The 23974-nt window shown below is 46.9% G+C and overlaps 1 protein-coding gene across 1 annotated transcript in view; it reads left to right on the top strand.

The window, feature by feature from the left end:
• The window catches only part of camta2 (calmodulin binding transcription activator 2), a 58016-nt gene extending 36768 nt beyond the window's left edge, over positions 1-21248 (top strand). The window contains exons 14-25 of the mRNA XM_041985967.1: positions 7040-7230; positions 7408-7486; positions 7560-7815; positions 7888-8127; positions 8209-8417; positions 10523-10704; positions 10871-11075; positions 11190-11261; positions 11348-11368; positions 12281-12474; positions 20055-20129; positions 20201-21248. Of these exons, the coding sequence (XP_041841901.1) occupies positions 7040-7230; positions 7408-7486; positions 7560-7815; positions 7888-8127; positions 8209-8417; positions 10523-10704; positions 10871-11075; positions 11190-11261; positions 11348-11368; positions 12281-12474; positions 20055-20129; positions 20201-20255 (1779 nt within the window). The 3' untranslated portion in view covers positions 20256-21248. The remainder of the gene's footprint in view (positions 1-7039; positions 7231-7407; positions 7487-7559; positions 7816-7887; positions 8128-8208; positions 8418-10522; positions 10705-10870; positions 11076-11189; positions 11262-11347; positions 11369-12280; positions 12475-20054; positions 20130-20200) is intronic.
• Positions 21249-23974: the final 2726 nt, after the last annotated feature.

Raw genomic sequence — 23974 nt, 5'->3', positions numbered from 1 at the left:
TTGGGGGTCGGCCATGTTGGAATCTGTCAGCGGCTTAACGGGTTGCTATGGGGACAGAGTGAGGGGGAGGCGCTGTACACGTACGTTCTGTCTAGTGGAGACTAGAAACTAGATAGAAGTCTGTCTGCTGACCTTTGTCTAGTTTTTATGATTCTACTGACTTATTCTTCGTGACTCGTTTAAACGTGGAATTATGTTTCTGTGTGAAAGAATTAGTTTCGGGCTCCAAACTGTTCAGATTACCATTCAGTTCTGTGTTACAGATCTGTTTTAGTGATTTTTGTAAACAATGCGATGAGACGCTACCAAAAGCCACACCATCTCCCACCGTCACACCTCATGTTTAGAAAGCCACAGCACATCTCCCACCGTCACACCGCATGTTTAGAAAGCCACAGCACATCTCCCACCATCACACCTCATGTTTAGAAAGCCACAGCACATCTCCCACCGTCACACCGCATGTTTAGAAAGCCACAGCACATCTCCCACCGTCACACCGTATGTTTAGAAAGCCACAGCACATCTCCCACCGTCACACCGCATGTTTAGAAAGCCACAGCACATCTCCCACCATCACACCTCATGTTTAGAAAGCCACAGCACATCTCCCACCGTCACACCTCATGTTTAGAAAGCCACAGCACATCTCCCACCGTCACACCTCATGTTTAGAAAGCCACAGCACATCTCCCACCGTCACACCGTATGTTTAGAAAGCCACACCATCTCCCACCGTCACACCTCATGTTTAGAAAGCCACAGCACATCTCCCACCGTCACACCTCATGTTTAGAAAGCCACAGCACATCTCCCACCATCACACCTCATGTTTAGAAAGCCACAGCACATCTCCCACCGTCACACCGCATGTTTAGAAAGCCACACCATCTCCCACCGTCACACCTCATGTTTAGAAAGCCACAGCACATCTCCCACCGTCACACCGCATGTTTAGAAAGCCACAGCACATCTCCCACCGTCACACCGCATGTTTAGAAAGCCACAGCACATCTCCCACCATCACACCTCATGTTTAGAAAGCCACAGCACATCTCCCACCGTCACACCTCATGTTTAGAAAGCCACAGCACATCTCCCACCATCACACCGCATGTTTAGAAAGCCACACCATCTCCCACCGTCACACCTCATGTTTAGAAAGCCACAGCACATCTCCCACCGTCACACCTCATGTTTAGAAAGCCACAGCACATCTCCCACCATCACACCGCATGTTTAGAAAGCCACAGCACATCTCCCACCGTCACACCTCATGTTTAGAAAGCCACAGCACATCTCCCACCATCACACCTCATGTTTAGAAAGCCACACCATCTCCCACCATCACACCGCATGTTTAGAAAGCCACAGCACATCTCCCACCATCACACCTCATGTTTAGAAAGCCACAGCACATCTCCCACCGTCACACCTCATGTTTAGAAAGCCACAGCACATCTCCCACCGTCACACCTCATGTTTAGAAAGCCACAGCACATCTCCCACCATCACACCTCATGTTTAGAAAGCCACAGCACATCTCCCACCATCACACCTCATGTTTAGAAAGCCACAGCACATCTCCCACCGTCACACCGCATGTTTAGAAAGCCACAGCACATCTCCCACCGTCACACCTCATGTTTAGAAAGCCACAGCACATCTCCCACCGTCACACCTCATGTTTAGAAAGCCACAGCACATCTCCCACCATCACACCGCATGTTTAGAAAGCCACACCATCTCCCACCGTCACACCGCATGTTTAGAAAGCCACAGCACATCTCCCACCATCACACCTCATGTTTAGAAAGCCACAGCACATCTCCCACCATCACACCTCATGTTTAGAAATAATAATAGTCATCATAAATTTTAATTTAAATTAAACTGATTTTCTTTTCTAAATTGTAAAAGATAAGAAAATGTCCTTTCATTTGCTACCAGTTTAATCTTTCATGACAATTAAACCTCAAATGAAGTGTCTAAGTGAGAGTTTGAGTTGCAGGGCTCCAATGTGATCTAGCTTTTCACTAACTTTGCATTATCTCGTCATTCTATGGAAAACTTTTTCTGTGGTTTTCAGGAATGCTGTGCAGTGACTCGCTGCAGGGAGTCCTGTCTGATTGATCTGCGCGCTTGGACGTATTTTACTGGGTTTTCTCAGACGCAGCTACGTGCTGAAAGTCCGGACGGATAGTTGGATCAGTGCGAGCAGTAGTGATGTGGGGGATGTGGGGTTAGAGCTTCAGCGTTTTCTACAGAAGAAGACAGGAAGGGTTTTATCCCAGAACTAAAGACATCCTCAGACTGGTTATCTGTCTTCAGATTAGACGAAAGGAGCCAGCTGATCGGCTGATGCAGGTCTGAGCTGCACCTTGGAGATTAAATTGACACAGAGAAGAAGTCAAGGACAGAGGCCAGTTTTAGGTTGAACCTGGTTCCAGGAACCTTCAGCATTTGATTCTTCCTGGTATTCTCGTGTTTTTTAACATCTTATCGTCTGTTTTCCACTCAGTTTTCCCCCTGGGGTGTGGGTCATGTCAGCCTGAGAGGTTGGGGGTGAGGAGGGTGGAGGTGAATAATGTTCCTGTCCCAGCTGGATTACTTGGATGTGGTGGTGCTCTTGGCCCCGCCCCCACTGAGGCTGATGTCATGGGAATTTGTCTGACGGGGTTAAAATAGACTTGCTGTGACCTTAACTAAAACAATTAGAGCAGCTGGGCCTCTGCAGAGCCGCTCCTCCTTTTATCAGTTACCACGGTGACGGACTCTGACCTTGTGATTGGTTGATCGAGAAGCAGGGACGTACACTGGGAGCGTGGGGCCCTAAAGCCGCGGTGTGTGTGCAGCTGTCGGTGGGAGGACGGAAGACTGACAGCTGGGTGGAGGTGTGGAGTGATGATAGGAGGTGTTTCCAGATCACAGCGAGCCTCGCTCTCCACGCCGTCAGTCACTCTCAGCCTCGCTCGCCCATGTGCGTCACATGAAGACGGAGAGGAGGGGGACAGGAAGAGCTGCATATGCCAGGGAAAATCTGGAGGGGAGGGGGGCATGAATGCAATATTTCTTGCCAGCTGGAGGGAAGGAGGGGGAGTGGGTGACCGGACTGAGACGGGTCACCTGAACCAAACGGTCCACATGGACCGCCATCATCCTGAGGGTCCGGTTAGTCCAGATAGATCACCCAGATTAGACCTGTTAGTCCAGATAGATCACCCAGGTTAGACCTGTTAGTCCAGATACATCATCCAGGTTAGACCAGTTAGTCCAGATACATCACCCAGATTAGACCAGTTAGTCCAGATACATCACCCAGATTAGACCACTTAGTCCAGATACATCACCCAGGTCAGACCAGTTAGTCCAGATACATCACCCAGATCAGACCACTTAGTCCAAATACATGGCCCCGGTCGGAGTGGGTAGTCCGGATACATCACTCAGATTGGTTAGTCCAGATACATGGCCCAGGTTGGAGCGGTTAGTCCGGATACATGACCCCGGTCAGACCAGTTAGTCCAGATACATCATCCAGGTCAGACCAGTTAGTCCAGAAACATCACCCAGGTCAGACTCGTTAATACAGGTACATAACCCAGGTCAGACAGACCGGTTTGTCCAGATACATGACCCATGTTGAACCAGTTAGTCCAGATGTATAACCCTCTGATCTCTCTGATCCCTGTAGATCTCTTTAAGTCCCTCTTGGTACCTGTGGTCCATCTGGTCCCTGTGATCCCTCTGGTACCTGTAGTACTTGTGGTCCCTCTGATACTTGTAGTACCTGTGGTCCCTCTGGTACCTGTGGTCCCTTTGGTTCCTGTGGTTCCTCTGGTACCTGTGGTCCCTTTGGTATCTGAGGTCCCTCTGGTACCTGTGGTCCCTTTGGTTCCTGTGGTTCCTCTGGTACCTGTTGTCCCTTTGGTATCTGAGGTCCCTCTGATACCTGTGGTCCCTTTGGTTCCTGTGGTTCCTCTGGTACCTGTGGTCCCTCTGATACCTAAGTTTCCTCTGGTACCTGTGGTCCCTTTGGTTACTGTGGTCCCTCTGGTTCCTGTGGTCCCTTTGGTACCTGAGGTTCTTCTGGTTCCTGTGATTCCTCTGGTACCTGTGGTCCCTTTGGTACCTGAGGTTCCTCGGTACCTGTGGTCCCTTTGGTACCTGAGGTTCTTCTGGTACCAGTGGTCCCTTTGGTATCTGAGGTACCTGTGGTCCCTTTGGTTCCTGTGGTTCCTCTGGTACCTGTGGTCCCTTTGGTACCTGAGGTCCCTCTGGTACCTGTGGTCCCTTTGGTTACTGTGGTTCCTCTGGTACCTGTGGTCTCTTTGGTTCCTGTGGTCCCTCTGGTACCTGTGGTTCCTCTGGTACCTGAGGTCTCTCTGGTACCTGTGGTCCCTTTGGTTCCTGTGGTCCCTTTGGTACCTGAGGTTCTTCTGGTACCTGTGATCCCTTTAATTCCTGGGATTCCTCTGGTACCTGTGGTCCCTTTGGTACCTGTGGTTCCTCTGGTACCTGTGGTACCTTTGGTATCTGAGGTCCCTCTGGTACCTGTGGTCCCTTTGGTTCCTGTGGTTCCTGTGGTACCTGTGGTCCCTTTGGTTCTTGTGGTTGCTCTGGTACCTGTGGTCCCTTTGGTTCCTGTGGTTCCTGTGGTACCTGTGGTCCCTCTGATACCTGAGTTTCCTCTGGTACCTGTGGTCCCTTTGGTTACTGTGGTTCCTCTGGTACCTGTGGTCCCTCTGGTACCTGAGTTTCCTCTGGTACCTGTGGTCCCTTTGGTTACTGTGGTTCCTCTGGTTCCTGTGGTCCCTTTGGTACCTGAGGTTCTTCTGGTACCTGTGGTCCCTTTGGTACCTGAGGTTCCTCTGGTACCTGTGGTCCCTTTGGTTCCTGTGGTTCCTCTGGTACCTGTGGTCCCTTTGGTACCTGAGGTTCTTCTGGTACCTGTGGTCCCTTTGGTACCTGAGGTCCCTCTGGTACCTGTGGTCCCTTTGGTTCCTGTGGTTCCTCTGGTACCTGTGGTCCCTTTGGTTCCTGTGGTTCCTCTGGTACCTGTGGTCTCTCTGATACCTGAGTTTCTTCTGGTACCTGTGGTCCCTTTGGTTACTGTGGTTCCTCCGGTACCTGTGGTCCCTTTGGTACCTGAGGTTCTTCTGGTACCTGTGGTCCCTTTGGTACCTGAGGTTCTTCTGGTACCTGTGGTCCCTTTGGTACCTGAGGTTCCTCTGGTACCTGTGGTCCCTTTGGTTCCTGTGGTTCCTGTGGTCCCTTTGGTCCCTGAGGTTCTTCTGGTACCTGTGGTCACTTTGGTACCTGAGGTCCCTCTGGTACCTGTGGTCCCTTTGGTACCTGTGGTTCCTCTGGTACCTGTGGTACCTTTGGTATCTGAGGTCCCTCTGGTACCTGTGGTCCCTTTGGTTCCTGTGGTTCCTCTGGTACCTGTGGTCCCTTTAGTTCTTGTGGTTCCTCTGGTACCTGTGGTCCCTTTGGTTCCTGTGGTTCCTGTGGTACCTGTGGTCGCTCTGATACCTGAGTTTCCTGTGGTACCTGTGGTCCCTTTGGTTACCGTGGTTCCTCTGGTTCCTGTGGTCCCTTTGGTACCTGAGGTTCTTCTGGTACCTGTGGTCCCTTTGGTACCTGAGGTCCCCCTGGTACCTGTGGTCCCTTTGGTTCCTGTGGTTCCTCTGGTACCTGTGGTCCCTCTGATACCTGAGTTTCCTCTGGTACCTGTGGTCCCTTTGGTACCTGAGGTCCCCCTGGTACCTGTGGTCCCTTTGGTACCTGAGGTCCCTCTGGTACCTGTGGTCCCTTTGGTTACTGTGGTTCCTCTGGTACCTGTGGTCCCTTTGGTACCTGAGGTTCTTCTGGTACCTGTGGTCCCTTTGGTACCTGAGGTTCCTCTGGTACCTGTGGTCCCTTTGGTTCCTGTGGTTCCTGTGGTCCCTTTGGTACCTGAGGTCCCTCTGGTACCTGTGGTCCCTTTGGTACCCGTGGTTCCTCTGGTACCTGTGGTACCTTTGGTATCTGAGGTCCCTCTGGTACCTGTGGTCCCTTTGGTTCCTGTGGTTCCTCTGGTACCTGTGGTCCCTTTAGTTCTTGTGGTTCCTCTGGTACCTGTGGTCCCTTTGGTTCCTGTGGTTCCTCTGGTACCTGTGGTCCCTCTGATACCTGAGTTTCCTGTGGTACCTGTGGTCCCTTTGGTTACCGTGGTTCCTCTGGTTCCTGTGGTCCCTTTGGTACCTGAGGTTCTTCTGGTACCTGTGGTCCCTTTGGTACCTGAGGTTCCTCTGGTACCTGTGGTCCCTTTGGTTCCTGTGGTTCCTGTGGTACCTGTGGTCCCTTTGGTACCTGAGGTTCTTCTGGTACCTGTGGTCCCTTTGGTACCTGAGGTCCCCCTGGTACCTGTGGTCCCTTTGGTTCCTGTGGTTCCTCTGGTACCTGTGGTTCCTCTGGTACCTGAGGTCCCTCTGGTACCTGTGGTCCCTTTGGTTCCTGTGGTTCCTGTGGTACCTGTGGTCCCTTTGGTACCTGAGGTTCTTCTGGTACCTGTGGTCCCTTTGGTTCCTGTGGTTCCTCTGGTACCTGTGGTTCCTCTGGTACCTGAGGTTCCTCTGGTACATGTGGTCCCTTTGGTTCCTGTGGTTCCTGTGGTACCTGTGGTCCCTTTGGTACCTGAGGTTCTTCTGGTACCTGTGGTCCCTTTGGTACCTGAGGTCCCCCTGGTACCTGTGGTCCCTTTGGTTCCTGTGGTTCCTCTGGTACCTGTGGTCCCTCTGATACCTGAGTTTCCTCTGGTACCTGTGGTCCCTTTGGTTACTGTGGTTCCTCTGGTACCTGTGGTCCCTTTGGTACCTGAGGTTCCTCTGGTACCTGTGGTCCCTTTGGTTCCTGTGGTTCCCGTGGTCCTTCGAAACAGAGGTAGCTGCGTATCAGAGGCTGAACTTTGACCCCAGATTGTTGTGGAGCTCTTATCTGTTTGCTAAACAGTTAAAGTAAATAAACCTGCTGTGTTTACACCCTGTTTTTGTCTCAGTCCTCTCAGTGGTTTGAGAGGAGAATTGTAGGAGTGTGTGAGCGGATGATGAGAGGAGGAAGATGGGGAGGAGGAGGAGGAGGAGGAGGAGAGAGACTCCATCACTCAGTCCGTCACCGTGGGATGACGCTGCTTCACCTGGCTGCTGCTCAGGGATACACACACCTGATCCACACGCTGATACACTGGAGGTAAACACAGTCTGGGTCTGGTTCTGGATCTGGGTCTGGTTCTGGATCTGGGTCAGCAACTTCTCATTGAGACGAGCATTAACATGGAAAACATTTCCATGGTTTTCTTAGTTCCAGTCCTGGTGGGGGACCTGGTTTTGTTTATTTTTTAGAGCTTTGTTTATTGTTTGTTTGTAGGAGGGTAAACGGCGACAGCCTGGACCTGGAACAGGAGGTTGATCCTCTGAATGTAGACCACTTCTCCTGCACGCCTCTGGTAAACTGCGTGGATGCATTGCTGTTGCCACGGCGACCGGCCTGCGGCCTCACGGCTTGTCTTTGTGTTGCAGATGTGGGCGTGCGCTCTGGGCCACCAGAGGGCAGCAGAGCTGCTGTACAGCTGGAACAGTCTGGCTCTGGGGATCCCGGACTCTCTGGGCCGCCTCCCGCTCGCTGTCGCCCGCTCGCGCGGACACACACGACTCGCTACGGCGCTTGAAGAGCTACACACACAGCGTGCTCACGTGGCATCCAGAGATGTCCACACGCCTCCAGCGGACGCGCCCCAACTGTCCCCGTCCCCTCTGTCCACCAGCCCGGACACGGGTAAGACTTGTTCCGTCATGTGACCTTGTACCAGCGCTGTGATTGGTTCTGACAGTCTACCTCCTCTTCCAGGTCTCAGCTCCTCCAGCAGCCTCCCCTCCCCCAGTGACCCCTCCTCCCCTTCTCCGAGCTCTGCCTACTCCAGCGGCCCCACCCCCATGGACACCTCCCCCTTCTCTCCTTCATCTCTCTCCTCCTCTTCCTCACTGCCTGTGTCCCCTCCCTCTCCCTCCTCCCTCCCCCTCTCCTCTCTACCTGCAGTGTCCATGTGGGGGGAGGAGCCAAACATCACTTTTAGCACAGGAAACCCAGGTATGCTCCCTGCTGATTGGCTCTGATCAGAGTGGGAGGAGTCTAACAGCCGCCACTGACCGATGCTCATCCATGTTGCAGGTTTGAACCCTGGCAGTTCCAGAGACCCCTCCACCTACCATATGGACTATGAGAACGCCTCCTATGCCCACACACACTCCTTCACACACTTGGCGGGGGGGCGGCGGCTCCACCCAGCGCCGACGCTGGAGGAGCAACTGCTCAGCTACAGCGAGAACGCCGAGAATGAGGGCGGGGAAGAGGAGTACCTGGAGGAGGAGGTGCTGCAGGTACGTCCACAAGTTGCTTGACAGCGCTTATCTTATGAGGAGCTATTTCTGAACGAGTTTTACTGGGTTCTTGATCCAAGTCTAGGAACTTTGTTCTTCATTTTATCCTTAGTGTTGAATGCTGACTGGAGACACTGGGATTTCATTCCAGGGGTGACTTCCTGGGTTAATTCCTGTATTAGTTCCCAGTTTGATGCTGGACTTTAGACCTGTAACATTGTCTAGAAAATGATCCCATCATGTACTCCTAGGTTTAGTTTCTGAGGCTTCCTTGGTTTAGTTTCCCAGGTTTAGTTTCTGAGAATTAGTTTCCTAGCTTTCGTTCTGAGGTTTAATTTCATAGGATTATTTCCCTAGGTTTAGTTTCCTGGGTTTAGTTTCTGAATTTTGGTTTCCTAGGATTAGTTCCCTAGGTTTAGTTTCTGAATTTTGGTTTCCTAGCTTTAGTTCTGAGGTTTAGTTTCCTAGGATTGGTTCCCTAGGTTTAGTTTCTGAGGTTTAGTTTCCTAGGATTGGTTCCCTAGGTTTAGTTTCTGAGGTTGAGTATGCCAGGTTTAGTTTGTCAGGATTAGTTCCCTAGGTTTAGTTTCTGAACTTTAGTTTCCTTGCTTTAGTTCTGAGGTTTAGTTTCCTATGATTAGTTCCCTAGGTTTAGTTTCTGAACTTTAGTTTCCTTGCTTTAGTTCTGAGGTTTAGTTTCCTATGATTAGTTCCCTAGGTTTAGTTTCTGAGGTTGAGTATGCCAGGTTTAATTTCCCAGGTTTAGTTTGTCAGGCTTAGTTTCTGAGGTTTAGTTTGCCAGGTTTAGTTTCCTAGCTTTAGTTTCCTAGGATTAGTTCCCTACGTTTAGTTTCTGAATTTTAGTTTCCTTGCTTTAGTTCTGAGGTTTAGTTTCCTATGATTAGTTCCCTAGGTTTAGTTTCTGAGGTTGAGTATGCCAGGTTTAATTTCCCAGGTTTAGTTTGTCAGGCTTAGTTTCTGAGGTTTAGTTTGCCAGGTTTAGTTTCCTAGCTTTAGTTTCCTAGGATTAGTTCCCTAGGTTTAGTTTCTGAATTTTAGTTTCCCTGCTTTAGTTCTGAGGTTTAGTTTCCTAAGATTAGTTCCCTAGGTTTAGTTTCTGAATTTTAGTTTCCTTGCTTTAGTTCTGAGTTTTAGTTTCCTAGGATTAGTTCCCTAGGTTTAGTTTCCTAGCTTTAGTTCTGAGGTTTAGTTTCCTAGGATTAGTTCCCTAGGTTTAGTTTCTGAATTTTAGTTTCCTAGCTTTAGTTCTGAGGTTTAGTTTCCTAGGATTGGTTCCCTAGGTTTAGTTTCTGAGGGTTAGTTTCCTATGATTAGTTCCCTAGGTTTAGTTTCTGAGGTTGAGTATGCCAGGTTTAGTTTGTCAGGCTTAGTTTCTGAGGTTTAGTTTGCCAGGTTTAGTTTCCTAGCTTTAGTTTTGAGGTTTAGTTTCCTAAGATTAGTTCCCTAGGTTTAGTTTCTGAATTTTAGTTTCCTTGCTTTAGTTCTGAGTTTTAGTTTCCTAGGATTAGTTCCCTAGGTTTAGTTTCCTAGCTTTAGTTCTGAGGTTTAGTTTCCTAGGATTAGTTCCCTAGGTTTAGTTTCTGAATTTTAGTTTCCTAGCTTTAGTTCTGAGGTTTAGTTTCCTAGGATTGGTTCCCTAGGTTTAGTTTCTGAATTTTAGTTTCCTAGCTTTAGTTCTGAGGTTTAGTTTCCTAGGATTGGTTCCCTAGGTTTAGTTTCTGAGGGTTAGTTTCCTAAGATTAGTTCCCTAGGTTTAGTTTCTGAGGTTGAGTATGCCAGGTTTAGTTTGTCAGGCTTAGTTTCTGAGGTTTAGTTTGCCAGGTTTAGTTTCCTAGCTTTAGTTTTGAGGTTTAGTTTCCTAGGATTAGTTTCCCAGGTTTGGTTTCTGAGGATTAGTTTCTGAAAATTAGTTTCCGAGCTTAGTTTACCAACTTTAGTTTCTGAGATCTATCCCTGAATGCTGATTCTTATTTCTGTTCTGAGTCCTGCTCAGAAGTCTGTGATATTAGTAACTGGAAACAAACTTGGATCAAACATTAACCACTGGTCTTTCTTGCTATGGTAACCATTCCCCTACACATCAGGTTGACATGGCAACGCTGGCGGAGCAAATTATCGAGGCCACCCCAGAGCGAATCAAACAGGAGGACTTCCCCAGAGGGGCGGAGTCACCACTCAGAGAGAGGCGGGACAACCCCGCCATCCAGGACACATGGCTGGCAACTTACCTGGAGACGGTTGACGCCCAAACGCACTCCCCACCTAGGTAAGATCAGTGGTTTCTATGGAAACCACTATGGTTTCTATCCCAGTTTAATCTGTATCACCAGGCGTGTAAAGGCTGTTCCATGCTGCCTTGTGTGCAAGAACAAACTTCTGGCTTCTTGCAGCGTATGTAACAAGCTGAAGGTTGGATGTGTGTGTTGTTGCAGGCGGGTGTGTCCCCCATCTCCTCTCAGTGCTTTGGCCCTCCAGAGGCTCCGCCCCCCTTCCTCTGCAGCATGGGCAGAGTTCTTGAATGCGTCGGCCAATGGGAAGATGGAGCGAGACTTCGCCCTGCTGACGCTGACGGATGGCGAGCAGAGGGAGCTCTACGAGGCCGCCAGGATCATCCAGAACGCCTTCAGGCGGTACAAGGTAAACATGAGTGGATGTCCGTCAGTCCAGCACCATGTAACGGACTGTCAACAGCCTGTGGTGTTCGGAACGCTGCCACCTAGTGGTCAACGGAGGTGTTACCATGTGTTTCAGGGTCGGCGGTTAAAGGAGCAGCAGGACATGGCTGCAGCCGTCATCCAGAGATGCTACAGGAAGTACAAACAGGTGTGTCTGTGTGTGTGTTGGTCTGCAGTGTGTCCAGCAGCTTCACTAACCTGAACTAACCTGCTGTGTTTCTCTTTCTCTGGTAGCTAACATGGATAGCTCTGAAGGTAAAACCGTAGATGTAGTCATGAAGTTGCTCTGTGTGTTTGTAACATGTCAGTAAACATGTCAGAAACATGTCAGTAAACGTGTCAAACATGTCAGTTAACACATCAGGAACATGTCGGAAACATGTCAGTATACGTGTCAGAAACATGTCAGAAACATGTCAGTAAACATGTAGGTAAAGATGTCAGTAAACGTGTCAGTAAACATGTCAGAAGCATGTCAGTAAACGTGTCAGTAAACATGTCAGTAAACATGTCAGTTAACACATCAGGAACATGTCAGTAAACGTGTCAGAAACATGTCAGAAACATGTCAGTAAACATGTCAGAAACATGTCAGAAACATGTCAGTAAACGTGTCAGAAACGTGTCAGAAACATGTCAGTAAACATGTCAGTAAACATGTCAGAAACATGTCAGTAAACGTGTCAGTAAACGTGTCAGTAAACATGTCAGTAAACATGTCAGAAACATGTCAGTTAACACATCAGGAACATGTCAGTAAACGTGTCAGTAAACATGTCAGAAACATGTCGGTAAACATGTCAAAAACATGTCGGTAAACGTGTCAGTAAACGTGTCGGTAAACATGTCAGAAATAAGTCAGTAAACGTGTCGGTAAACGTGTCAGAAATATGTCAGTAAACGTGTCAGAAACATGTCAGTAAACGTGTCAGAAATATGTCAGTAAACGTGTCAGTAAACGTGTCAGAAACATGTCAGTAAACGTGTCAGAAACATGTCAGTAAACGTGTCAGTAAACATGTCAGTAAACGTGTCAGTAAACATGTCAGAAACATGTCAGTTAACACATCAGGAACATGTCGGAAACATGTCAGTTTCAGTCGGTCATCATCAGAGCCCGGCCCGTTTCCTGTCTACGGACTAACTCTCTGACCCCTCCCTCGTTAGTATGCCCTCTACAAGAAGATGACCCAGGCGGCCATCTTGATCCAGTCCAAGTTCCGCTCGTACTACGAGCAGAAGCGTTTCCAGCAGAGCCGGCGGGCGGCTGTCCTCATCCAGCAGTACTACCGCAGCTACAAGGAATACGAGAGGCTGAAGCAGACGCCGCGAGGCGCCGCCAGCCACAACCCCAAGATCAAGTAAGTCCTCGTCAGCACCTGAACACACCTGTCTGTGTTGGAGCTGGACACTAAAGACCAGCTTCAACCGGGTTCTCTCCGGGTTCTCCGGCTTCCTCCCACCGTCCAAAAGACATGCATGTTAGGTTAATTGGACACTCTAAATTCTCCCTAGGAGTGAGTGTGCGTGTGAATTCGTAGGACAAGAACGAATCAGATGTTCTGTAGTTCGCAGGACAAGAATGAATCAGATGTTCTTTAGTTCGTAGGACAAGAACGAGTCAGATGTTCTTTAGTTCGTAGGACAAGAACGAATCAGATGTTCTTTAGTTCGTAGGACAAGAACGAGTCAGATGTTCTTTAGTTCGTAGGACAAGAACGAATCAGATGTTCTTTAGTTCGTAGGACAAGAACGAATCAGATGTTCTTTAGTTCGTAGGACAAGAACGAGTCAGATGTTCTTTAGTTCGTAGGACAAGAACGAATCAGATGTTCTTTAGTTCGTAGGACAAGAACGAGTCAGATGTCCTTTAGTTCGTAGGACAAGAACGAATCAGATGTTCTTTAGTTCGTAGTACAAGAACGAATCAGATGTTCTTTGGTTAGTAGGACAAGAACGAGTCAGATGTTCTTTAGTTCGTAGAACGAGTCAGGAACACGTTGGTAAATGGGTCTGAGGAACGGGTTTATCTGTAGGACCTGTTGGTGGAACGAATCAGATGTTCTTTAGTTCGTAGGACAAGAACGAATCAGATGTTCTTTGGTTAGTAGGACAAGAACGAATCAGATGTTCTTTAGTTCGTAGAACGAGTCAGGAACACGTTGGTAAATGGGTCTGAGAAACGGGTTTATCTGTAGGACCTGTTGGTGGAACGAATCAGATGTTCTTTAGTTCGTAGGACAAGAACGAATCAGATGTTCTTTAGTTCGTAGGACAAAAACGAGTCAGATATTCTTTAGTTCGTAGGACAAGAACGAGTCAGATGTTCTTCAGTTCGTAGGACAAGAACGAGTCAGATGTTCTTTAGTTCGTAGGACAAAAACGAGTCAGATGTTCTTTAGTTCGTAGGACAAAAACGAGTCAGATGTTCTGTAGTTCGCAGGACAAGAATGAATCAGATGTTCTTTAGTTCGTAGGACAAGAACGAGTAAGATGTTTTTTAGTTCGTAGGACAAGAACGAGTAAGATGTTCTTTAGTTCGTAGGACAAGAACGAGTAAGATGTTCTTTAGTTCGTAGGACAAGAACGAGTAAGATGTTCTTCAGTTCGTAGGACAAGAACGAGTAAGATGTTCTTTATTTCGTAGGACAAGAACGAGTCAGATGTTCTTTAGTTCGTAGGACAAGAACGAGTCAGATGTTCTTTAGTTAGTAGGACAAGAACGAGTAAGATGTTCTTTAGTTCGTAGGACAAAAACGAGTCAGATGTTCTTTAGTTCGTAGGACAAGAACGAGTCAGATGTTCTTTAGTTCGTAGGACAAGAACGAGTCAGATGTTCTTTAGTTTGTGGAACGAGTCAGGAACACGTTGGTAAACGGGTCTGAGGAACGGGTTTATCTGTAGGACCTGTTGGTGGAACGAATCAGATGATCTTTAGTTCTTAGAACGAGTCAGGAACACGTTGGTAAACGGGTCTGAGGAACGGGTTTATCTGTAGGACCTGTTGGTGGAACGAATCAGATGTTCTTTAGTTCTTAGAACGAGTCAGGAACAAGTTGGTAAACGGGTCTGAGGAACGGGTTTATCTGTAGGACCTGTTGGTGAAACGAATCAGATGTTCTTTAGTTCGTAGAACGAGTCAGGAACATGTTGATAAACGGGTCTGAGGAACGGGTTTATCTGTCAGACCTGGTGGTGGAACGAATCAGATGTTCTTTAGTTCTTAGAACGAGTCAGGAACAAGTTGGTAAACGGGTCTGAGGAACGGGTTTATCTGTAGGACCTGTTGGTGAAACGAATCAGATGTTCTTTAGTTCGTAGAACGAGTCAGGAACATGTTGATAAACGGGTCTGAGGAACGGGTTTATCTGTCAGACCTGGTGGTGGAACGAATCAGATGTTCTTTAGTTCTTAGAACGAGTCAGGAACATGTTGGTAAACGGGTCTGAGGAACGGGTTTATCTGTCAGACATGGTGGTGGAACATATCAGATGTTCTTTAGTTCGTAGAACGAGTCAGGAACATGTTGATAAACGGGTCTGAGGAACGGGTTTATCTGTAGGACCTGTTGGTGAAACGAATCAGATGTTCTTTAGTTCTTAGAACGAGTCAGGAACACGTTGGTAAACGGGTCCGAGGAACGGGTTTATCTGTCAGACCTGGTGGTGGAACGAATCAGATGTTCTTTAGTTCTTAGAACGAGTCAGGAACACGTTGGTAAACGGGTCTGAGGAACGGGTTTATCTGTCAGACCTGGTGGTGGAACGAATCAGATGTTCTTTAGTTCTTAGAACGAATCAGGAACAAGTTGGTAAACGGGTCTGAGGAACGGGTTTATCTGTAGGACCTGTTGGTAAAACGAATCAGATGTTCTTTAGTTCTTAGAACGAGTCAGGAACAAGTTGGTAAACGGGTCTGAGGAACGGGTTTATCTGTCAGACCTGGTGCTGGAACGAATCAGATGTTGTTTAGTTTGTAGAACGAGTCAGGAACACGTTGGTAAACGGGTCTGAGGAACGGGTTTATCTGTAGGACCTGTTGGTGGAACGAATCAGATGATCTTTAGTTCTTAGAACGAGTCAGGAACACGTTGGTAAACGGGTCTGAGGAACGGGTTTATCTGTAGGACCTGTTGGTGGAACGAATCAGATGTTCTTTAGTTCTTAGAACGAGTCAGGAACACGTTGGTAAACGGGTCTGAGGAACGGGTTTATCTGTCAGACCTGGTGGTGGAACGAATCAGATGTTCTTTAGTTCTTAGAACGAGTCAGGAACAAGTTGGTAAACGGGTCTGAGGAACGGGTTTATCTGTCAGACCTGGTGGTGGAACGAATCAGATGTTCTTTAGTTCGTAGAACGAGTCAGGAACATGTTGATAAACGGGTCTGAGGAACGGGTTTATCTGTAGGACCTGTTGGTGAAGAGAATCAGATGTTCTTTAGTTCTTAGAACGAGTCAGGAACAAGTTGGTAAACGGGTCCGAGGAACGGGTTTATCTGTCAGACCTGGTGGTGGAACGAATCAGATGTTCTTTAGTTCTTAGAACGAGTCAGGAACAAGTTGGTAAACGGGTCCGAGGAACGGGTTTATCTGTCAGACCTGTTGGTGAAACGAATCAGATGTTCTTTAGTTCTTAGAACGAGTCAGGAACAAGTTGGTAAACGGGTCCGAGGAACGGGTTTATCTGTCAGACCTGTTGGTGGAACGAATCAGATGTTCTTTAGTTCTTAGAACGAGTCAGGAAGAAGTTGGTAAACGGGTCCGAGGAACGGGTTTATCTGACAGACCTGGTGGTGGAACGAATCAGATGTTCTTTAGTTCTTAGAACGAGTCAGGAACAAGTTGGTAAACGGGTCTGAGGAACGGGTTTATCTGTAGGACCTGTTGGTGAAACGAATCAGATGTTCTTTAGTTCGTAGAACGAGTCAGGAACATGTTGATAAACGGGTCTGAGGAACGGGTTTATCTGTCAGGACCTGGTGGTGGAACGAATCAGATGTTCTTTAGTTCTTAGAACGAGTCAGGAACACTGTTGGTAAACGGGTCTGAGGAACGGGTTTATCTGTAGGACATGGTGGTGGAACGAATCAGATGTTCTTTAGTTCGTAGAACGAGTCAGGAACACTGTTGATAAACGGGTCTGAGGAACGGGTTTATCTGTAGGACCTGTTGGTGAACGAATCAGATGTTCTTTAGTTCTTAGAACGAGTCAGGAACAAGTTGGTAAACGGGTCCGAGGAACGGGTTTATCTGTCAGACCTGGTGGTGGAACGAATCAGATGTTCTTTAGTTCTTAGAACGAGTCAGGAACAAGTTGGTAAACGGGTCCGAGGAACGGGTTTATCTGTCAGACCTGGTGGTGGAACGAATCAGATGTTCTTTAGTTCTTAGAACGAGTCAGGAACAAGTTGGTAAACGGGTCTGAGGAACGGGTTCATCTGTAGGACCTGTTGGTGAAACGAATCAGATGTTCTTTAGTTCTTAGAACGAGTCAGGAACACGTTGGTAAACGGGTCCGAGGAACCGGTTTATCTGTCAGACCTGGTGGTGGAACGAATCAGATGTTCTTTAGTTCTTAGAACGAGTCAGGAACATGTTGATAAACGGGTCTGAGGAACGGGTTTATCTGTCAGACCTGGTGGTGGAACGAATCAGATGTTCTTTAGTTTGTAGAACGAGTCAGGAACACGTTGGTAAACGGGTCTGAGGAACGGGTTTATCTGTAGGACCTGTTGGTGAAACGAATCAGATGTTCTTTAGTTTGTAGAACGAGTCAGGAACACGTTGGTAAACGGGTCTGAGGAACGGGTTTATCTGTAGGACCTGTTGGTGGAACGAATCAGATGATCTTTAGTTCTTAGAACGAGTCAGGAACACGTTGGTAAACGGGTCTGAGGAACGGGTTTATCTGTAGGACCTGTTGGTGGAACGAATCAGATGTTCTTTAGTTTGTAGAACGAGTCAGGAACACGTTGGTAAACGGGTCTGAGGAACGGGTTTATCTGTCAGACATGGTGGTGGAACGAATCAGATGTTCTTTAGTTCTTAGAACGAGTCAGGAACACGTTGGTAAACAGGTCTGAGGAACGGGTTTATCTGTAGGACCCTTTGGTGGAACGAATCAGATGATCTTTAGTTCTTAGAACGAGTCAGGAACACGTTGGTAAACGGGTCTGAGGAACGGGTTTATCTGTAGGACCTGTTGGTGAAACGAATCAGATGTTCTTTAGTTCTTAGAACGAGTCAGGAACACGTTGGTAAACAGGTCTGAGGAACGGGTTTATCTGTAGGACCTGTTGGTGAAACGAATCAGATGATCTTTAGTTCTTAGAACGAGTCAGGAACACGTTGGTAAACGGGTCTGAGGAACGGGTTTATCTGTAGGACCTGTTGGTGAAACGAATCAGATGTTCTTTAGTGCGTAGAACGAGTCAGGAACATGTTGATAAACGGGTCTGAGGAACGGGTTTATCTGTCAGACCTGGTGGTGGAACGAATCAGATGTTCTTTAGTTCTTAGAACGAGTCAGGAACAAGTTGGTAAACGGGTCTGAGGAACGGGTTTATCTGTCAGACCTGGTGGTGGAACGAATCAGATGTTCTTTAGTTCTTAGAACGAGTCAGGAACATGTTGGTAAACGGGTCTGAGGAACGGGTTTATCTGTCAGACCTGGTGGTGGAACTAATCAGATGTTCTTTAGTTCTTAGAACGAGTCAGGAACACGTTGGTAAACGGGTCTGAGGAACGGGTTTATCTGTAGGACCTGTTGGTGGAACGAATCAGATGTTCTTTAGTTCTTAGAACGAGTCAGGAACACGTTGGTAAACGGGTCTGAGGAACGGGTTTATCTGTAGGACCTGTTGGTGAAACGAATCAGATGTTCTTTAGTTCTTAGAACGAGTCAGGAACAAGTTGGTAAACGGGTCTGAGGAACGGGTTTATCTGTCAGGACCTGGTGGTGGAACGAATCAGATGTTCTTTAGTTCTTAGAACGAGTCAGGAACACGTTGGTAAACGGGTCTGAGGAACGGGTTTATCTGTAGGACCTGTTGGTGAACGAATCAGATGTTCTTTAGTTCTTAGAACGAGTCAGGAACACGTTGGTAAACGGGTCCTGAGGAACGGGTTTATCTGTAGACCTGTTGGTGGAACGAATCAGATGTTCTTTAGTTCTTAGAACGAGTCAGGAACACGTTGGTAAACGGGTCTGAGGAACGGGTTTATCTGTAGACCTGGTGGTGGAACGAATCAGATGTTCTTTAGTTCTTAGAACGAGTCAGGAACACGTTGGTAAACGGGTCTGAGGAACGGGTTTATCTGTAGGACCTGTTGGTGAAACGAATCAGATGTTCTTTAGTTCGTAGAACGAGTCAGGAACACGTTGGTAAACGGGTCTGAGGAACGGGTTTATCTGTAGGACCTGGTGGTGGAACGAATCAGATGTTCTTTAGTTCGTAGAACGAGTCAGGAACACGTTGGTAAACGGGTCTGAGGAACGGGTTTATCTGTAGGACCTGTTGGTGAAACGAATCAGATGTTCTTTAGTTCTTAGAACGAGTCAGGAACACGTTGGTAAACGGGTCCTGAGGAACGGGTTTATCTGTCAGGACCTGTTGGTGGAACGAATCAGATGTTCTTTAGTTCGTAGAACGAGTCAGGAACACGTTGGTAAACGGGTCCTGAGGAACGGGTTTATCTGTCAGGACCTGGTGGTGGAACGAATCAGATGTTCTTTAGTTCTTAGAACGAGTCAGGAACACGTTGGTAAACGGGTCTGAGGAACGGGTTTATCTGTAGGACCTGTTGGTGAAACGAATCAGATGTTCTTTAGTTCGTAGAACGAGTCAGGAACATGTTGATAAACGGGTCTGAGGAACGGGTTTATCTGTCAGACCTGTTGGTGAAACGAATCAGATGTTCTTTAGTTCTTAGAACGAGTCAGGAACAAGTTGGTAAACGGGTCTGAGGAACGGGTTTATCTGTAGGACCTGTTGGTGAAACGAATCAGATGTTCTTTAGTTCTTAGAACGAGTCAGGAACATGTTGGTAAACGGGTCTTAGGAACGGGTTTATCTGTCAGACCTGGTGGTGGAACGAATCAGATGTTCTTTAGTTCGTAGAACGAGTCAGGAACATGTTGATAAACGGGTCTGAGGAACGGGTTTATCTGTAGGACCTGTTGGTGAAACGAATCAGATGTTCTTTAGTTCTTAGAACGAGTCAGGAACAAGTTGGTAAACGGGTCCGAGGAACGGGTTCGTAGGACAAGAACGAATCAGATGTTCTTTAGTTCGTAGGACAAGAACGAATCAGATGTTCTTTAGTTCGTAGGACAAGAACGAGTCAGATGTTCTTTAGTTCGTAGGACAAGAACGAATCAGATGTTCTTTAGTTCGTAGGACAAGAACGAGTCAGATGTCCTTTAGTTCGTAGGACAAGAACGAATCAGATGTTCTTTAGTTCGTAGGACAAGAACGAATCAGATGTTCTTTAGTTCGTAGGACAAGAACGAGTCAGATGTCCTTTAGTTCGTAGGACAAGAACGAATCAGATGTTCTTTAGTTCGTAGGACAAGAACGAATCAGATGTTCTTTGGTTAGTAGGACAAGAACGAGTCAGATGTTCTTTAGTTCTTAGAACGAGTCAGGAACACGTTGGTAAACGGGTCTGAGGAACGGGTTTATCTGTAGGACCTGTTGGTGGAACGAATCAGATGATCTTTAGTTCATAGAACGAGTCAGGAACACGTTGGTAAACGGGTCTGAGGAACGGGTTTATCTGTAGACCTGTTGGTGGATGAAATTTAATGTGTCCTGACCTGGGTCTTCCCCCTGCTGGAAGGGAGGTGTACCACCACACCAGATGATCCTCAGAGGGGAGATGACCGACTGAGGATCTATTTATATGTTTACTGATTGATTATTGGTTGTGTTTTCATCAGGGGGTCATTCCTGACGAAGAAGCAGGACCAGGCGGCGAGGAAGATCATGAGGTTTTTGCGGCGCTGCAGACACAGGTAGGCATGATGGCGTAAGGTCGTCCTCTACCAGCTGGACGGTGGTTTGATCCCCGTGTTTCCTGCTGTAGGATTAAAGAGCTGAAGCAGACGCGGGAGCTGGAGAGGAGAGGACTGACCACCTAGACGTCCTCACCTCATCCCGTCTTCATGTGGAGGACGGACGGAAAGAAACCAAGCCGCAGGCGAAGAGGACGGTGACGGAGAGATGCCTTACGCCACGCCAACTCTTCCTCTTCTTTCCTCTGCTTCCTGTCTAATCTATCACCCAGTCTATCCATCCGTCAGTCGTCTGTCTGTCTGTCTCCTGAATGTAGCTGTCTGTCTGCAGCCTGAAGAGCTTCGTTCAAGAGCTTCCCGTCCCTGAGCGCCGTCTGGCAGGATCAGGGTCGTCTGGCAGAATCAGGGTCCCGTCCCTGAGCGCCGTCTGGCAGGATCAGGGTTTCGTCCCTGAGCGCCGTCTGACAGGATCAGGGTCGTCTGGCAGGATCAGGGTTCAGATTTCATTCTGGTGACTTCTTGCTTGCAGGATAGCGGAAGTGTCCAGCTCTCCCAGAATCCTCTGCTGCGTCCCTCCAGACTGAGAGCAGACCTGAATGTCTGGCCCTTTTGGACGGAGCTTGTTGGACCCGAGCGTTCAGGATTATAACGAAGCTGAGAATATTTAAACTCAATCACTTATAGAAACGTATATATTCTAAAGTTTATAGAAGCTCTGGATGTTTTTATTTATCACAGCATGAACTGTTATTGTGAATGTATGAGGTGTGTGTGTGTGTGTGTGTGTGTGTGTGTGTGTGTGTGCGCTGCACAGACTGTGCAGTCGAGTCTTAATACCCCCCACCCCGACCCTGACCCCCTTATTAAACTCCCCTGGGCAACATTTCAGCTCCGGGCCGCTGGTTTTATAACGCGAGCTTTTGGCACGGAATGATGCTCAGCCGACCATGAGCTTCTGTTGGTAACGAGTTGTTTTTCTTTCGTCTTCTCGGTGTGGATGAAATGTTGAGTTGATCTGTTGCAGTAACGCTTTGCACGAGTTTTATTTCACTTTTCTGCATCTGACATGAAATCAGCAGCATTATTCTACTTCTACCAATAAATCAGCTGTTTCCTGTTTGTCGGCTCTGTTTTCTGATCCAAACCTGCAGCACCTGAACCTGAACCGGGGTTCTGGAGGCTGAAGCCAGGTTTAGCTGGGTTTGTTCCATCCTGAGGTTAAATAAGAAATAAAAGTACCATTATGGAATAATTTTCAATTTATTGCATTTATTTGATAACATATTAAAGTCATTAAATAAATTAAAATTCTACTATTAAATTAAATAATTGTCTTTACGTAAGTGAACTAATCAGTTTATTGTTGGCATATTTTTATTTAGAATTTTTAGTATTTGTGAATGAAACAGTACAAAGTCAACCTTTATGTGTTAATAAATCATGACTGGAGGAATAAATATAATTTTTAATTTATTTATATATATATACATATTAAAGTATGTACATTTGATTAATTTTGTATTTATTTCGTGGGCATTTTTATCTATCACTACTTGTTTATTTTTTTATTTATTTCGGTGTTTATTTTTATTTATTTCGGTGTTTCTTTAGATTTATTCCAGTGTTTATTTTTATTTATTTCAGTGTTTATTTAGATTTATTCCAGTGTTTATTTTTATGTATTTCGGTGTTTATTTTGATTTATTCCAGTGTTTAGTTTTTTATTTATTTCGGTGTTTATTTTTTATTTATTTTGATGTTTATTTTGATTTATTTCGGTGTTTATTTTGATTTATTCCAGTGTTTAGTTTTTTATTTATTTCGGTGTTTATTTTTTATTTATTTCGATGTTTATTTTTATTTATTTCGGTGTTTATTTTGATTTATTTCAGTGTTTATTTTTTATTTATTCCAGTGTTTATTTTTTATTTATTTCGGTGTTTATTTAGATTTATTTCAGTGTTTATTTTAAATTATTTCGGTGTTTATTTTGATTTATTTCGGTGTTTATCTGGGATGAAACGTGTGTAAAGCCTTGAAGGGAAACAAACTCAGCTGATGTCCACAAAACCTTAGCAACGGTAGTTAGGGGGCGGGGCTTTTCTCCCTTCGTTGGTATTAACGGTCGCGTGCCGAGCTGCTGGATTTCCTGGACCAGAACCGATGCCGGTCCGTAATGGAGGACTCGAGCCGGGACCCAGGGGATAACAGGACAAGCTCCGCCAACGAAGCAGATGTGTCTCCGGTTCGTTCTGGTCCTCAGGTCAGTGTCCAACCCGGAAGTAGCTAAAAGCAGCTGACACGCGACACAGTCTGCCTCGAGACGAAGAAGAGAGGAAAGCCTGTAAATATTCCAGGTTCTGCTCCGGTAGTCCTATTTTCCATAGACATACTACTCTAGATACATAGTATACTGTACACGCGGTATAGTATATAGACATATATATACTATACTGTATACATAACATACGCAGTGTACTATGTCTGCGTTTTTCTCTAATACCTTCCTGACCCGGAAGTAATAGCAGCAGCTACAAGGGCTGAGGACTGAAGGTTCCTTCATCATCTCCTTCAGGAAGCACCGAAGCTTCCTTCATCATCTCCTTTAGGAAGCACTGAAGCTTCCTTCATCATCTCCTTTAGGAAGCACTGAAGGTTCCTTCATCATCTCCTTCAGGAAGCACCGAAGCTTCCTTCATCATCTCCTTTAGGAAGCACTGAAGGTTCCTTCATCATCTCCTTCAGGAAGCACCGAAGCTTCCTTCATCATCTCCTTTAGGAAGCACTGAAGGTTCCTTCATCATCTCCTTCAGGAAGCACCGAAGCTTCCTTCATCATCTCCTTTAGGAAGCACTGAAGGTTCCTTCATCATCTCCTTCAGGAAGCACCGAAGCTTCCTTCATCATCTCCTTTAGGAAGCACTGAAGGTTCCTTCATCATCTCCTTCAGGAAGCACCGAAGCTTCCTTCATCATCTCCTCTAGGAAGCACCGAAGCTTCCTTCATCATCTCCTCTAGGAAGCACCGAAGATTCCTTCATCATCTCCTCTAGGAAGCACCGAAGATTCCTTCATCGTCTCCTCTAGGAAGCACTGAAGCTTCCTTCATCATCTCCTTTAGGAAGCCCTGAAGCTTCCTTCATCGTCTCCTCTAGGAAGCACTGAAGCTTCCTTCATCATCTCCTTTAGGAAGCCCTGAAGCTTCCTTCATCGTCTCCTCTAGGAAGCACCGAAGCTTCCTTCATCGCCTCCTCTAGGAAGCACCGAAGCTTCCTTCATCGCCTCCTCTAGGAAGCACCGAAGCTTCCTTCATCGTCTCCTTTAGCTTCATGCTAACGCCAGACTGTGGTGAAGGAGATGACGGTGTTCCTCTCTGTAACTGCTGTGATGGTCAGAGACACATGACGTTCTTCCTCTTCCTCAGATGTGACTGAGGAAGAGGAAGAACGAGGAAGAACATCTCAGACACTTCCATGTTGTCCTCTGCTAAGCACTTCCACATTCTTCATGACGCTGGCTCTGAACATAGCTGGTCAGGGCTTCCATCTCTCCAGCATTCGGTGGATGGATGGCAGCCATCTTGTTATGTCAGCGACGGTCTTCTACTGGCTGAGATGCTAACATGGCTAACACCTTTAACAACATTTTCAATGTCCAGATTCAGGTTGCCGCTGCATATTTTCTGTCGTTTTGCTAAATTTTTAAGCTAGCTTTAGCTTCTGATGAACACTGTTTTCTAGTTAACACCGGCGTTGTCGGCCGTGTGTCCCGATATTATAAAGACGGACCAGACATCTGAGTTTTACCAACAGCTAATTTGTTATAGCTTCAGCTGCTACACACTGGT

This window comes from Melanotaenia boesemani, chromosome 5 (genome assembly GCF_017639745.1).
Source record: "Melanotaenia boesemani isolate fMelBoe1 chromosome 5, fMelBoe1.pri, whole genome shotgun sequence".
In the NCBI taxonomy this organism is placed as follows: domain Eukaryota; kingdom Metazoa; phylum Chordata; class Actinopteri; order Atheriniformes; family Melanotaeniidae; genus Melanotaenia; species Melanotaenia boesemani.
The sequence above is the reverse complement of the archived record's forward strand: the minus strand, read 5'-3'. Positions and strand labels throughout refer to the sequence as shown.